General features: G+C 51.0%; 1 protein-coding gene across 2 annotated transcripts in view; it reads right to left on the bottom strand.

Moving 5' to 3' along the window:
- The window catches only part of LOC136686431 (acyl-CoA dehydrogenase family member 11-like), a 27923-nt gene extending 13625 nt beyond the window's left edge, over nt 1–14298 (bottom strand). Inside the window, exons 1-10 of one of the 2 annotated variants that reach the window (XM_066660209.1) lie at nt 14166–14298; nt 11856–12124; nt 10840–11063; nt 10645–10744; nt 10426–10537; nt 9174–9316; nt 8875–9024; nt 8457–8551; nt 1520–1619; nt 1248–1388 (exon numbers count right to left, since the gene is read on the bottom strand). In XM_066660209.1, coding sequence (XP_066516306.1) covers nt 1248–1388; nt 1520–1619; nt 8457–8551; nt 8875–9024; nt 9174–9316; nt 10426–10537; nt 10645–10744; nt 10840–11063; nt 11856–12116 — 1326 coding nt within the window. In that variant the 5' untranslated portion in view covers nt 12117–12124; nt 14166–14298. The other variant, XM_066660210.1, reaches the window with a different exon arrangement.
- Between the last annotated feature and the right edge of the window lie 54 nt (nt 14299–14352).

Genomic DNA, 14352 nt, shown 5'->3' with positions numbered 1-14352 from the left:
GTGTGGATACGGGTGTGTGGAGACAGGCGTGTAGGATTTGTGAAGACAGGTGTGTGAGATGTGTGAAGACAGACGTGTAAGGTGGGTGGAGACAGGTGTGTAAGGTGTGTGAGGTGTGTGGAGATAGGTGTGTAAGGTGTGTGAGGTGTGTGGAGAAAGGAGTGTGGAGACAGCCGTGTATGGTTTGTAAAGACAGGCGTGTGAGGTGTGTGAAGACAGGCGTGTGAGGTGTGTGAAGACAGGCGTGTGAGGTGTGTGGAGACAGGCGTGTGAGGTGTGTTGAGACAGGCGTGTGAGGTGTGTTGAGACAGGTGTGTGAGGTGTGAGGAGACAGGCATGTTGAGTGTGTGGAGACAGGTGTGTTGGGTGTGTGGAGACAGGCTTGTGGGGTGTGTGGAGACAGGCGTGTGGGGTGTGTGGAGACAGGCGTGTTGAGTGTGTGGAGACAGGCGTGTTGAGTGTGTGGAGACAGGTGTGTTGGGTGTGTGGAGACAGGTGTGTTGGGTGTGTGGAGACAGATGTGTGAGGTGTGTGGAGACAGATGTGTGAGGTGTGTGGAGAAAGGTGTGTGACGTGTGTGGAGACAGGTGTGTAAGGTGTGTGGAGACAGGTGTGTGAGGTGTGTGGAGACGGGTGTGTGGAGAAAGGAGAGTGGAGACAGCCATGTAAGGTTTGTGAAGAAAGGCGTGTAAGGTGTGTGAAGACAGGCGTGTAAGGTGTGTGGAGACAGGCATGTTGAGTGTGTGGAGACAGGCATGTTGAGTGTGTGGAGACAGGTGTGTGAGGTGTGGAAAACAGGTGTGTGGGGTGTGTGGAGACAGGTGTGTGGAGACAGGGATATGAGATGTGTGGAGACAGGTTTGTGAGGTGTGTGGTGACAGGTGTGTGAGGTGTGTGGTGACAGGTGTGTGAGGTGTGTGGAGACAAGTGTGTAAGGTGTGTGGAGACAGGTGTGTAAGGTGTGTGGAGACAGGTGTGTAAGGTGTGTGGAGACAGGTGTGTGAGGTGTGTGGAGACAAGTGTGTAAGGTGTGTGGAGACAGGTGTGTAAGGTGTGTGGAGACAGGTGTGTAAGGTGTGTGGAGACAGGTGTGTAAGGTGTGTGAGGCATGTGGAAACAGGTGTGTGAGGCATGTGGAAACAGGTGTGTGAGGTGTGTGGAGACAGGTGTGTGTGGTGACACGTGTGTGGGATGTGTGGATAAAGGTGTGTGTGGAGTGTGGAGACAGGCGTGTAAGGTGTGTGTACCTGTTTTCCTGTGTACAGTTTAGCGACAGGCGTGAGGAGTCTCAGAAGGTGAGATTCTCTCTCTGTTGCTACCCCACTCTCTTCACGACCCAACAACCTGCACACCTCCATCATCAAAAGGAACGCAGCACGGGTCTCCACCTACAAACATACACACAGGGTGGTGTAAGGGGGCGCATAGGGGAGAGGGGTGTGTGAGGGGGGAGCATAGGGGAGAGGGGTGCATGAGGGGGAGTGTAGCAGAGAAGGGTGAGTGAGGTGGGGTAGTGTACCTCCAGTCTGCTGAGGGTCTGTACATGAAGGGCGTGATCCTTCAGAAGCTTCCCAAAGGCCCAGCGCTTAGTGGAGTATTCTCTACTCAGCTGAGTTACCCTGATACACACACACACAACAAAACACACAGAGTACACACACATTCAGAGTACACACACAACATATACACAATAAGAGTTCCCTATCAGTCGATTCACTCGGTACAACACAAGCTGTATGGGATATTATGCCTCTTCCATATCTGGCTGAAGACACCTCTAATCACGCCTGTAAGGCAGATGACGCATAGTGACGAGGGTAGGTGGGCCCGCCCCTCACCTATAACCTCTGGACACTAGCGTCTCTCTTCAGTTCTTATGCTCTTCACCTCGCTAAGAACACCTTACACTTCTCTGCTAATCTAGCTAGCTAGTTAGCTCTTTTCCTTAGCAAAGACACTACAAATAGCTTACTGTTCCAATAGGAAAGAACGGCAACAACCTCACGTTGGTGAGTCGTCTTTCCGCGGAGCGCTGTTTTGGAACGTCTTTTGCATTCTTCTCTTGAGCTTGCTTTGCCTAGTCTCGGTGCTAGCCCGTTTAGTTTTGCTAACGGCTATCTAAATGAGCTCGCAAGCAGCTACCCGCCATGGCAGGAAAGTCCCCCGCCCTTGTCCTCAAGGGTGTGGGTTCGCTATTCATGAGAAGGACCTACATGATGCGTGCCCAGTTTGCCTGGGAATCGTTCATGCTAGGAGGGCCTTACTGCAGTCTGAGGCGTGCGAGTTCTGTCACCGGCTCAGACGTTCTACCCTGGAGCGCAGGGTGTCGTTTGTTGAAAAAATTCTCGGACAAGCAGCGTTGGACCGTGAGGATCCCCTGTTTTCCGAACAAGTTGAGCCTTCTCACTCGGACGCTGAAGAGGCTGAGTCAGTGGGTGAGCCGTGTATTAATTGGGCTGAGCACATGGAGAGTCTGGGGGACGTGTGTGAAATGGGTTCGCAGTCACCTGCTCTCCTAATGAAGCCCCGGATCCCCGAGCCCGCAGCTGAACCAGAGGACGACGACCCTTTCGATCTCGGGTTAGATGAGCACGGTCTCTCCGAGGACGAGCAGGAGGACCTACCGGCTCCTCTCGTTGCAGCGGCTTCGGGGGGGAAACAGGACGAGGCGGACACGTCCTTTATCTCCCTTTATCGCCGTGCTGCTCAGAAACTGGACGTCCAGTGGCCCGCTCCTCACACAACCAAAGCGGCTACGAGATTCTCTGGGTTTTTCCTTCCCCCGGTCCCGACAGCGGTGAAACACCGTCTCCCGCTGTTTCCGGACTTCATCGCCGAGCTAAAGTCCTCATGGGCTAAACCACTGTCGACCCGTACGGCGGTTCCGGGTTTCGCGCCATTTCTCGACATAGAGGGGGCGGAGGAGACAGGTCTGCTGAACCCCCCTCCTATGGAGCCGTCATTAGCAGCTTATCTCGCCCCATCACACAACCTAGGGGTAGCAGGACCAGCCGTGCTTCCCTCTAAGCCCTGCCGTTTTTCCGCCTTGCAGCTGGATAAAGTTTACCGCGCTCAGGCAGGCACAGCTAGGGCTATGAATTCGGTCACTCTTCTCCAAACATATCAGGCGATGTGTCTGGCCGAGCTCGGAGAGCAACTGCCGGCGGAGAGCCCGTTAACCACCTTGCTTAACGATGTCCCGCTGTGCTGCACTGTCGCTGGGCAGAGGAATGGCGTCAACGGTGGTGGCTCAGCGCCACTTGTGGCTGACTATGTCCGATATGTCGGAAAGAGACCGAGTGTCCTATTTGGACGAACCCGTTTCATCTGCAGGTTTGTTTGGTCACTCTCTCGAAGCCATTCAGGCTAAATTTGAGATCAGGAAAAAGCAGACAGAGGCACTGCGCTCTATTCTGCCAAGAAGGGAGGCTAAGCAGAAGCCAGCGTGGGTCGCTCGTAAGCCTGCCACTCCATTTCTCGCTGTAAAGAGGTCTGCACCGGCAGTTCTTCCGGGGAACCCCCCTCCTAAGCAGCAACCACAAAAACAGGCCCCGCGGCACTCCGCCTGGAGCAGGGGTCCTCCACCTGGACCTCTGAAGGATTCAGCGGTGAGGAGGAAGAAGCCTAATTCATCCTAACCTTCAGTTCAGTGTGGGAGAGGTCTCCGAGGCTCGGAGACACCGCAGCCTCTCCCCTCAGGCCCCTCAAGAGGCGCCACCCTTCTCCCGTACCGGGGCCCAGTCCAAAAAGGACACGTTCTACCCCAGTATTGTTCACAAAGCACCTGTTCTGCCCAGACACGTGTGCACAAACATCCCCTCAATTCTTTCCCAGTTCTCAGGGGTGGGTTTCCCTCAGTGTTTACAAGCCCCCAGTTTGGGTGCAATAAAAGAGCATTATGTTCCTCGATGTGCCTTAATAAAGTCTCATTTTGTACATCAGGAAATAAAGGTGTCTGTTTCAAGCAAAACAATAAACGATCTGGCGTTAGTGAGCCTGAGGAAGCATTCTGTACGCTCCCCAGCTCAGCCACAGGAGGGCCTCATTTCCCCACAAATAGGCTGTTATCACGGCCGACTCGCAGCTCATGCAGCAGAGTGGCGTGCATGCGCAGTCTCTCCTTGGGTAGAAAGGACAGTGTGTGTAGGGTACCGTTTACAATTTCAAATTCCCCCTCCCCGCTTTTCCAGCGTGGTGTTCACCCGAGTATCGGGCACTGCTGCAGCGGTGCTCAAGGAGGAGATAAGAAATCTCCTCAGCAAAGAGGCAATAAGAGTGGTGCCTCAGACCGAATCACGAAAGGGCTGGTACAGCCGTTACTTTGTTGTGCTGACAAAGGACGGATGGGCTCGTCCAATTTTGGATCTGAGAGTGCTAAACAAGCATTTGAGAGTCTTCACTTTCAAAATGCTAACTCTGCGCCAGTTCCTTCGCTCGATTGGCCCGGGGGACTGGTTCACGTCCATAGATCTCACAGACGCATATTTTCATATAGCAATCCATCCAGATCACAGAAAGTATCTGAGGTTTGCGTTCGAGGGAGTGGCGTACGAGTGGCTCGTTCTCCCGTTCGGGCTTTCTGTAGCTCCTCGCACTTTTACGAAGTGTATGGAAGCAGCTCTCGCCCCACTGCGGAGACGAGGAGTGCGCGTGCTCGCGTATTTGGACGACCTCGCTATAATAGCGCGGTCGAAAGTGAAAGCTCGGACAGATACAAACGCTGTGCTTTCTCATTTGAAGCGGCTGGGCTTATCGGTCAATTTAAAGAAGAGCTCTCTGATCCCCAGTCAGAAACTTTCTTTTCTGGGGTTAGAAATATGCTCGCTCTCCGGCCGAGCATGTCTGTCAGAGCGCAGAATATGTGCGCTTCGCGACGGCCTTGCTCAGTTTCAGCTGGGACACAAACTGCGCGTCCGCCAGTTTCTCCAGCTGTTGGGCCAGATGGCTTCTGCGATAGCGGTAGTTCCGCTAGGTTTACTTCTAATGCGGGCATTTCAGCGCTGGCTCTTATTCCATCGCTTGATTGCCTCGCGTCAATTGGGGAAAAGAATAGTTGTGACAAGAGCATGCATGACAGCGTTGTCCCCTTGGAGGGAGTCCCGCCTATTGTGTCAGGGCTCGCCGATAGGCAGAGTTCTGTTTCGCAAAGTGGTGTCGACGGACGCGTCCCTAACGGGTTGGGGGGCAGTGTGCGACCAGGTTGCGGTGAAAGGGGCGTGGTCTCTGGCTCAACGCTCACACCACATCAATTGCTTGGAGCTACTGGCGGTTCATCTAGCCTTAAAGCACTTTCTCCCCGTTCTGTGTGGGCAGCATGTCCTGGTCAGGACAGACAACACCACTGTGGTGTCTTATATAAACAGGCAAGGGGGGACACGTTCCCTTCCTCTGTTGAAGCTGTCCCAGACCCTTCTGTTGTGGAGCAGTCTCCACCTTCTGTCACTCAGGGCGACGCATATACCAGGTCACCTGAACCTGGGGGCAGACCTCCTCTCCAGAGGGGGCCCTTCAGCACGGGAATGGAGAATCAGTCCTCTGGTGGCAATGCAGATATGGGATCGGTTTGGCAGGGCCAACGTAGATCTCTTCGCATCCAGAGAAAACGCGCATTGTCCTCTGTTTTTCTCTCTAACGGACCACAGCGCACCCCTGGGAGTGGATGCGCTGGCACACCCGTGGCCCAACACTCTTCTCTATGCGTTTCCTCCAGTAGCTCTTATATTGCCAACACTGGAGAGGGTGCGCCAGGGAAACCTTTCCCTAATTCTGGTAGCCCCCTGCTGGCCATCGAAACCATGGTACGCAGAGATAATCAGTCTTCTTGCAGGGGACCCTTGGCCTCTCCCTCTTCACAAGAACCTCCTGTCTCAGGCAGTTGGAGAAATAGTTCACCCTCGACCGGAGTTGTGGTGTCTCCACGCTTACCCGCTGAAAGGTCAATGTTAATGGCTCGTGGCTTACCCTCCAATGTAGTTGCCACTATTCAGAGTGCAAGAGCAGCCTCTACAAGAGGTCTGTATGCATTTAAATGGCATGCATTTGAGCTTTGGTGTCAGGAGAGGGAATTGGTCCCTTTCCAATGTTCCATTGTTGATATTTTAACTTTCCTTCAGGAGTTATTTGAACGAGGGCTCTCTTTTTCAACAATAAAAGTCTATCTGGCAGCTATATCAGCCTGTCATGAGGGCTTTGGTGGGTTGTCACCAGGAGCACAACCCCTAACCACACGTTTCATGAAGGGGGTGAGGCGCCTAAAGCCTGTATTTAGGCCCACTGTTCCTCCCTGGGACCTGTGTATGGTACTTGGTGCACTATGTGCACCTCCCTTTGAGCCACTGGAGTCTGTGGACATCAAGTTCGTTTCATATAAGACTGCTCTACTCCTAGCTTTAGCATCTGCAAAACGGGTGGGTGACCTCCACGCACTGTCAGTGCACCCTTCTTGTACCCAGTTTGCACCAGGGGACACTAAGGTGACTCTGTGTCCTAATGCAACATATGTGCCAAAGGTGTTTCCTATGTCTTATAGCTCACTGGCTTTTGAGTTAAATTCTTTCTCTCCTCCTCCATTTACATCTGAGGTGCAGCAAAGACTACACATGCTCTGCCCCGTGCGGGCACTGCGCACATACATTAATCGTACTCAGGATTTCCGTAGGTGTGACCAGCTTTTCGTCTGTTTTGCTAACCCAGTTCGTGGCAGGGCTTTGTCTAAACAACGTCTCTCTCACTGGGTTTTAGAAGCTATTTCTATAGCTTACAGCAGCAAAGGTATGGATTTACCAGAGGGGGTGAGGGCTCATTCCACAAGAGGAATAGCTACATCCTAGGCTCTTTTTAAGGGTGTCCCAGTTGGAGACATCTGTACCGCTGCTAGCTGGGCATCACCTCATACATTTGTTCGTTTTTATCGCCTGGATGTGCTGGCCCCTTCGGTAGCTCATGCTGTCCTTTCTATAGGGTCTAACATGCACTAGGCTGCTTTCTTGGTTCGGTGTCTGTTTCTCGGGGCGTGAATTTAGATCCCATACAGCTTGTGTTGTACCGAGTGAATCGACTGATAGGGAACGTTAGGTTATGCATATAACCACTGTTCCCTGAAGAAGAGGAACGAGGTACAACACGGGCTGCCCCGTTTCACTATTAGCTCGGTGAAGATCAGCATCTTGAACTGAAGAGAGACGCTAGTGTCCAGAGGTTATAGGTGAGGGGCGGGCCCACCTACCCTCGTCACTATGCGTCATCTGCCTTACAGGCGTGATTAGAGGTGTCTTCAGCCAGATATGGAAGAGGCATAATATCCCATACAGCTTGTGTTGTACCTCGTTCCTCTTCTTCAGGGAACAGTGGTTATATGCATAACCTAACGTTTGTCTGTGTTGTGCATATGTACACTGTCCTAACTTCTGTCCTAACATTGGTCATAAAATGTGTCTTACCGTGTCCTCACCTGTTTCCCAACTTCTGTTTTCGATTCGATTTCGTCTACATGTCGACTGTGGGTCATCTATCTGTGGATTGTGTCATCGTCTACCTGTCAGCCGTGGGTCGTCCACCTGTCAACTTTGGGTCATCTACTTGTTGCCTGTGGGTCATCTACCTGTCGTCTGTGGGTCGTCTACCTGTCGTCTGTGGGTCGTCTACCTGTTTTCTGTGAGTCGTCTACCTGTCGTCTGTGGGTCGTCTACCTGTCGTCTGTGGGTCGTCTACCTGTCGTCTGTGGGTCGAATACCTGTTTTCTGTGAGTCGTCTACCTGTTTTCTGTGAATCGTCTACCTGTTGTCTGGGGGTCATCTACCTGTCGTCTGTGGGTCGAATACCTGTTTTCTGTGAGTCGTCTACCTGTCGTCTATGGGTTATCTACCTGTCGTCTGTGGGTCGTATACCTGTCGTCTGTGGGTCGTATACCTGTCGTCTGTGGGTCGTATACCTGTCATCTGTGGGTCGTATACCTGTCATCTGTGGGTCGTATACCTGTCGTCTGTGGGTCGAATACCTGTTTTCTGTGAGTCGTCTACCTGTCGTCTATGGGTCGTATACCTGTCGTCTGTGGGTCATCTACTTGTCGTCTGTGGGTCGTATACCTGTCGTCTGTGGGTCGTCTACCTGTCGTCTGTGTTGTCTACCTGTCATCTGTGGGTCATCTACCTGTCGTCTATGGGTCGTCTACCTGTTTTCTGTGAGTCGTCTACCTGTCGTCTGTGGGTCATCTACCTGTCGTCTGTGGGTCATCTACCTGTCGTCTGTGGGTCGTATACCTGTTTTCTGTGAGTTGTCTACCTGTCGTCTGTGGGTCGTATACCTGCCATCTGTGGGTTGTATACCTGCCATCTGTGGGTCGCTTACCTGTCATCTGAGGATTGTCTACCAGTTGTCTGTGCGTCATTTGCATGTTTTTGTCTGTGTGTGTGTGTGTGTGTGTGTGTGTGTATGTGTGTGTGTGTGTGTTAGTTCACCTCCTCATTGCCGCTACAGCAGACACAGTATTGTGAATCCTGGTTAACGTTAGCATGTTAGCGATGGAGGCCACACCCCTTCCCTCCTCTGACAGCTGCACACAGAGATAAATTTGATGAGGTCACAGCTGGACAACAATCCACGCATCCACACAGAGACCAGAGGCTGTAAACCCCCGATATGGACACTGTATGGGATTAAAGGGGGAGTTCGGGAGCAGGACAAGTTCACCATGCCCAATGCTAAGAGTTCACCAGTGGTGTAACAACCCTGCTGGAGCAGCGGAACTGGGTTCCCTGGAGTCAGTGTTCCATCTTTCTGATGAGTTGGGGTGATGTTTTTACTTCAGTATGTGCAGTGTGTGTGTGTGTGTGTGTGTGTGTGTGTGTGTGTCTGCGTGTGTGTGTGTGTGTGTACCAGCTTAGCTCTCATGCCGTCCAGTAACAGTTCTGCAGTCGGCATCTGTCTGGTCCCAAGTTTGTCCTTCAGTTTCTGAACCTCTACTCCATTAGAGCATCCTTCTAAATCCCACACCTCAGCACAGAACAGAGACAAGCCTTGACTGCCCTAAACACACACACACACAAGAAAAAACACAGGGTCAAACTCAAGAAACAGACTTCAGACACCAAATACATCTCCACTGTTCACATGAGATGTGTGTGTGTGAATGTGTGCCATATGATTTTAATATATATGTGTGTGTGTGTGTGTACCGGTGTGGTGTTTCCGTTGCTATCAGCAATGCGAGCGAGTGTGAGGGTGAAGTCAGCGTCCGTTGCTGAAGTGAACCACTTAAAGCCATAGAGTCTGTACCATCCATCCTCCTGTCGCCAGGCAACAGTCTCCGTCCCGGTCGCTGTGGCAACAGCACACACATACACACACACACACACACATCACAGCAGGATTTCTTATAAAGCTTGGACACTTGGACATGGACATCTGATACAGATACTGGTCTGACTGGACACACCCCACTGTGACCGCCACAGAGTTCCTCTGTGTGTGTCTCTGTGTTACAACCACATGGGTAAAGTGTTTTCTTCTCCTCTAAGCAGTATGTACATGTGGCTGTGCTTACATAATCAGGCTGAAGTGACTCAGGTATATTCAGGGATGTGTGAACACGTCAAATCTGATTTTCTGTTTTATAATTCAACATACAGCCAACTATGTGAGTGCAAAACTGTTACTTTTGACCTACAAGGTGCACTAAATAGGGTGTGTACTACATATAGGGTGAAGGAAGAGATTCAGCTGTTCTCTTGGTGCAGGAAAAAAAACGTGTTTCTTCCTCCTCCTCTTTCTGATCATGTAGACAAACTGTGTTGTCCTCCCAAGCAAAATTCCATAAACATGAGCTACAATCGCATCCGTTTTTCCAGTTTTAATAAAACGAGTAATCTCACAAACATGCTTTTATTGTTATTGGTGGAGGAGACGTGTGTAAACGAGTCAGTGTGGGCATGCTGCCATTTCAGAGACAGATCCATTCACATAACACACAGATACAGGGCACTTACAGTTATGAAAATGAACTGTTAAAACAGCAAAATCCGTCTGAGCAAAGAGTGAGGTGTGTAATGTGAACGCGGCCCATGTACATCCCTCCTTGTGAGTGTTACAGAATGTGGGCAGGAGAGGCACCTAATATGGCTTCTGACATGGCTTCACTGCAGTCCCTGTTCTCAGACCAATCATCTGTCACTGCCCTACTCCACCAAATGAAATCTGGATCCTGGAACCTGTTTATGTTAGTGCAAACGTACGGTTCCAGATTAGGATCGCAAACTGGAACGGAACTGGTCCCAAACTGTTGTAATAGGGCACCCTAGTGCTCCTGGCTCAGGTTCTAGAGCCGGAAGAGTGGTTCTGGGCAGTGGTTGGTCGATAGTGTGTGGCAGGTTCTGTGCAGTGATTGACCAAAGTTGCCTTCTCCACACATTTGTTTGTTTGTTTGTTTACCGACATCTGATCCTCCTTTCCTCTCAGTCATCCACTGTCCAGACGTCCAGAATCTGTTCTTGTCTCGGGATGTCAGCCGTTCAAACGCTTCTTTAACGGGGACGCCCAGAGACTACACACACACACACAAACACACAGATATATATAAATATTATTAAATTCCATAACAACTATAGAAATATATCTTTTGTTAGATATATGTGTGTGTGTGTGTGTTACCTCTATGACTTTAGCAGCTCCGTCAGTCATAGCAAGTGGACAGGTGAAAAGTCCAGCAGAGGGGGAATACAGGTACAGTTTACACATCTGATACACACGACTACACACACACACACACACACACACACACACAGGGTTAGCCTTAATTACAGTGTCCAATATGGGGCACTGTACACCCCTCCAGCTGGCAGGTACCTCCACTCGTTGTAGCGGCGCTCATATCCTGCAGCGACCAGTCCCTCCTCCGCGGCGATGCATTTCATCCGAGTCCAGGCTGGACATGTCACGATCCGATCTACTCTCCGCCCCCAAGCGCCAAACTGCTGCAGCTGTGGGGGATTCTGCTCACACTGGCGACCAAGGGCATCAATCTCACCAACAATCTGATCTCCAAACCTACAGAGATCAGACTCCACCTCCTGTAACACACTCACACAGATAAGTATACTCCTGTAACACACACAGATCAGACTCATTTTCCTGTGGCACACACACAGATCAGACCCGTCCTCCTGTGACACACACACACAGATCAGACTCGTCCTCCTGTGACACACACACACAGATCAGACTCGTCCTCCTGTGACACACACACACAGATCAGACTCGTCCTCCTGTGACACACACACACAGATCAGACTCCTCCTGTAAAACACAGATCAGACTCATCCTCCTGTGACACACACACAGATCAGACTTCTCCTATAACACACACAGATCAGACTTCTCCTGTAACACACACAGATCAGACTCCTCGTGTAACACACACACACATCAGACACCTCATGTAGCACACACAGATCAGACTCATATAACACACACACAGATCAGACTCCTCATGTAACACACACACAGATCAGACTCCTCCTGCAACACACACAGATCAGACTCGTCCTCCTGTGACACACACACACAAACACACACAGATTAGACTCCTCCTGTGACACACACACACAGATCAGACTCCTCCTGTAACACACACACACACACACACCCCACACACAGATCAGACTTCTCCTGCAACACACACAGATCAGACTCCTCCTGCAACACACACAGATCAGACTCATCCTCCTGTGACACACACACACAGATCAGACTCCTCTCAGATCACACACACTCTGAGATAAATTTTGTGATGCTGTATCTCTAACAGGGAGGACATCTGGGGGACAGCATGCAGGTTTGTGTTCCCTGTTGTGTGAGTCTACCTGTAGGGGCAGGTGTCTGCGCAGGTAACCTTGCAGCAGTGCATCCTGGGTAAAGGGGTTTCTCAACACTGGCTGCTCCTGGAAGAAGCTGCCGATGGTGGCGCGGGAGAACAGCGAGTGTGTGGTGGGTGATTCAGCAAGCGGGCGTTCATCTGCTTCGCTCCGAATAAATGAGGTGCTGGAGGACCTGCTCTGGACCAGCTGCCATCTGATCAACCACAGAGCCTGATGGTTACCACGGAAAAACAGCTTCGGAAACATCACCACAACTGGAGAACACAAACACATAGATCATTCCCATACTCCAGGTATTCATTAATTTGACAGTAAGGATTTGAATGGAACCAGACGTCCTCCTCTAAAAGCCCCTCACAAAAAGTGAGGACAGTAGACGGTGGGGGACAGTGGACAGAGGAGGTGAACAGAACCAGACGTCCTCCTCTAAAAGCCCCTCACAAAAAGTGAGGACAGTAGACGGTGGGGGACAGTGGCGGTGAACGGAACTAGATGTCCTCCTCTAAAAGCCCCTCACAGAAAGTGAGGATAGTAGACGGTGGGGAACAGTGGACAGTGACAGTGAACGGAACCAGACGTCCTCCTCTAAACACCCCTCACAGAAAGTGAGGACAGCAGACGGTAAGGGACAGTGGAGAGTGACGGTGAACGGAACCAGATGTTCTCCTCTAAAAGCCCCTCACAGAAAGTGAGGACAGTAGACGGTGGGGGACAGTGGACAGTGGAGGTGAACGGAACCAGACGTCCTCCTCTAAAAGCCCTCAGAGAAAGTGACGATAGTAGACGTTGGGGGACAGTGGAGGTGAATGGAACCAGACGTCCTCCTCTAAAAGCCCCTCACAGAAAGTGACGATAGTAGACGGTGGGGGACAGTGAACAGTGGAGGTGAACAGAGCCAGACGTCCTCCTCTAAAAGCCCCTCACAGAAAGTGAGGACAGTAGACGGTGGGGGACAGTAGACAGTGGAGGTGAATGGAACCAGACGTCCTCCTCTAAAAGCCCCTCAGAGAAAGTGAGGACAGTAGACATTGGGGTACAATGAACAGTGACGGTGAACGGAACCAGACGTCCTCCACTAAAAACCCCTCACAGAAAGTGAGGACAGTAGACGGTGGGGGACAGTGGCGGTGAACGGAACTAGATGTCCTCCTCTAAAAGCCCCTCACAGAAAGTGAGGACAGTAGGGGACAGTGGCGGTGAATGGAACTAGACATCCTCCTCTAAAAGCCCCTCACAGAAAGTGAGAACAGTAGACGTTGGGGGACAGTGGAGGTGAATGGAACCAGACGTCCTCCTCTAAAAGCCCCTCACAGAAAGTGAGGACAGTCGACGGTGGGGGACAGTGAACAGTGGAGGTGAATGGAGCCAGACGTCCTCCTCTAAAAGCCCCTCACAGAAAGTGAGGACAGTAGACGGTGGGGGACAGTGGACAGTGGAGGTGAATGGAACCAAACACCCTCCTCTAAAAACTCCTCACAGAAAGTGAGGACAGTAGATGGTGGGGAACAGTGGACAGTGGAGGTGAACAGAACCAGAAGTCCTCCTCTAAAAGCCCCTCACAGAAAGTGAGGACAGTAGACGGTGGGGGACAGTGAACAGTGGAGGTGAACGGAACCAGACGTCCTCCTCTAAAAGCCCCTCACAGAAAGTGAGGACAGTAGACGGTGGGGGACAGTGAACAGTGGAGGTGAACGGAACTAGACGTCCTCCTCTAAAAGCCCCTCACAGAAAGTGAGGACAGTCTGATCATAGTGTCCACTTTTGTGTTCATAAGAACACTGTCCAGATCTGTGTCCACTGCATTTATTGGGTACATTTTGGGAAGTCAGGTGGACCTGCGGTGTAATTCAGACATACTTTATTCTGATTAACCTTGATTGGTTCTAATTACAGAAGCAGCGTCCTGTTCCACCGCGCACTATTCTAAACCTCCGTTCCACCTTAAACAGTGCAGTACTTACCGTAGCAGCCCGAAAACAGCACAACGGAACAGCTGCAGCTTTTAAGGTGGACGGGAGAGTTAGAGAAGAAGCACGCAAAATCTTTATTTCATTGCACAAATCAACAAATGCTGAAGTTACTGCGCACCGAGGACAATCTGCGCTAAACACCGCAGTAATTTATTTATTTAGTAACACGATTATTTTAATAATCACCGGGGTTTCTGCTGGTGACTTTTCACCCAGTAACAGTCCTGAGGTAAAGCCTCGGCCTGGAGCAATGGACAGTGTCCATATCCGGGGACAGAGACAGGGTTTTAAGATATAAATCTGTTTATTTTTTTTGTTTACTCACAGAGCCACAGGTCGTTAACGAGAAACTCCACCGCTGTTCTCTCTATAGACTGTCCATTGGTCACACACAGCGCCCCCAGCGGCCACACAGAGATGACAATGACAGCGCTGCACAGCAGATTAAAGTTGCAGAATTCGATTTCGTCGCACACATCGTCCTCCTGTCTTACTCACACCGTCCTTACATC

Source organism: Hoplias malabaricus, chromosome 2, assembly GCF_029633855.1.
Source record: "Hoplias malabaricus isolate fHopMal1 chromosome 2, fHopMal1.hap1, whole genome shotgun sequence".
Taxonomy (NCBI): Eukaryota; Metazoa; Chordata; class Actinopteri; order Characiformes; family Erythrinidae; genus Hoplias; species Hoplias malabaricus.
The sequence above is the reverse complement of the archived record's forward strand: the minus strand, read 5'-3'. Positions and strand labels throughout refer to the sequence as shown.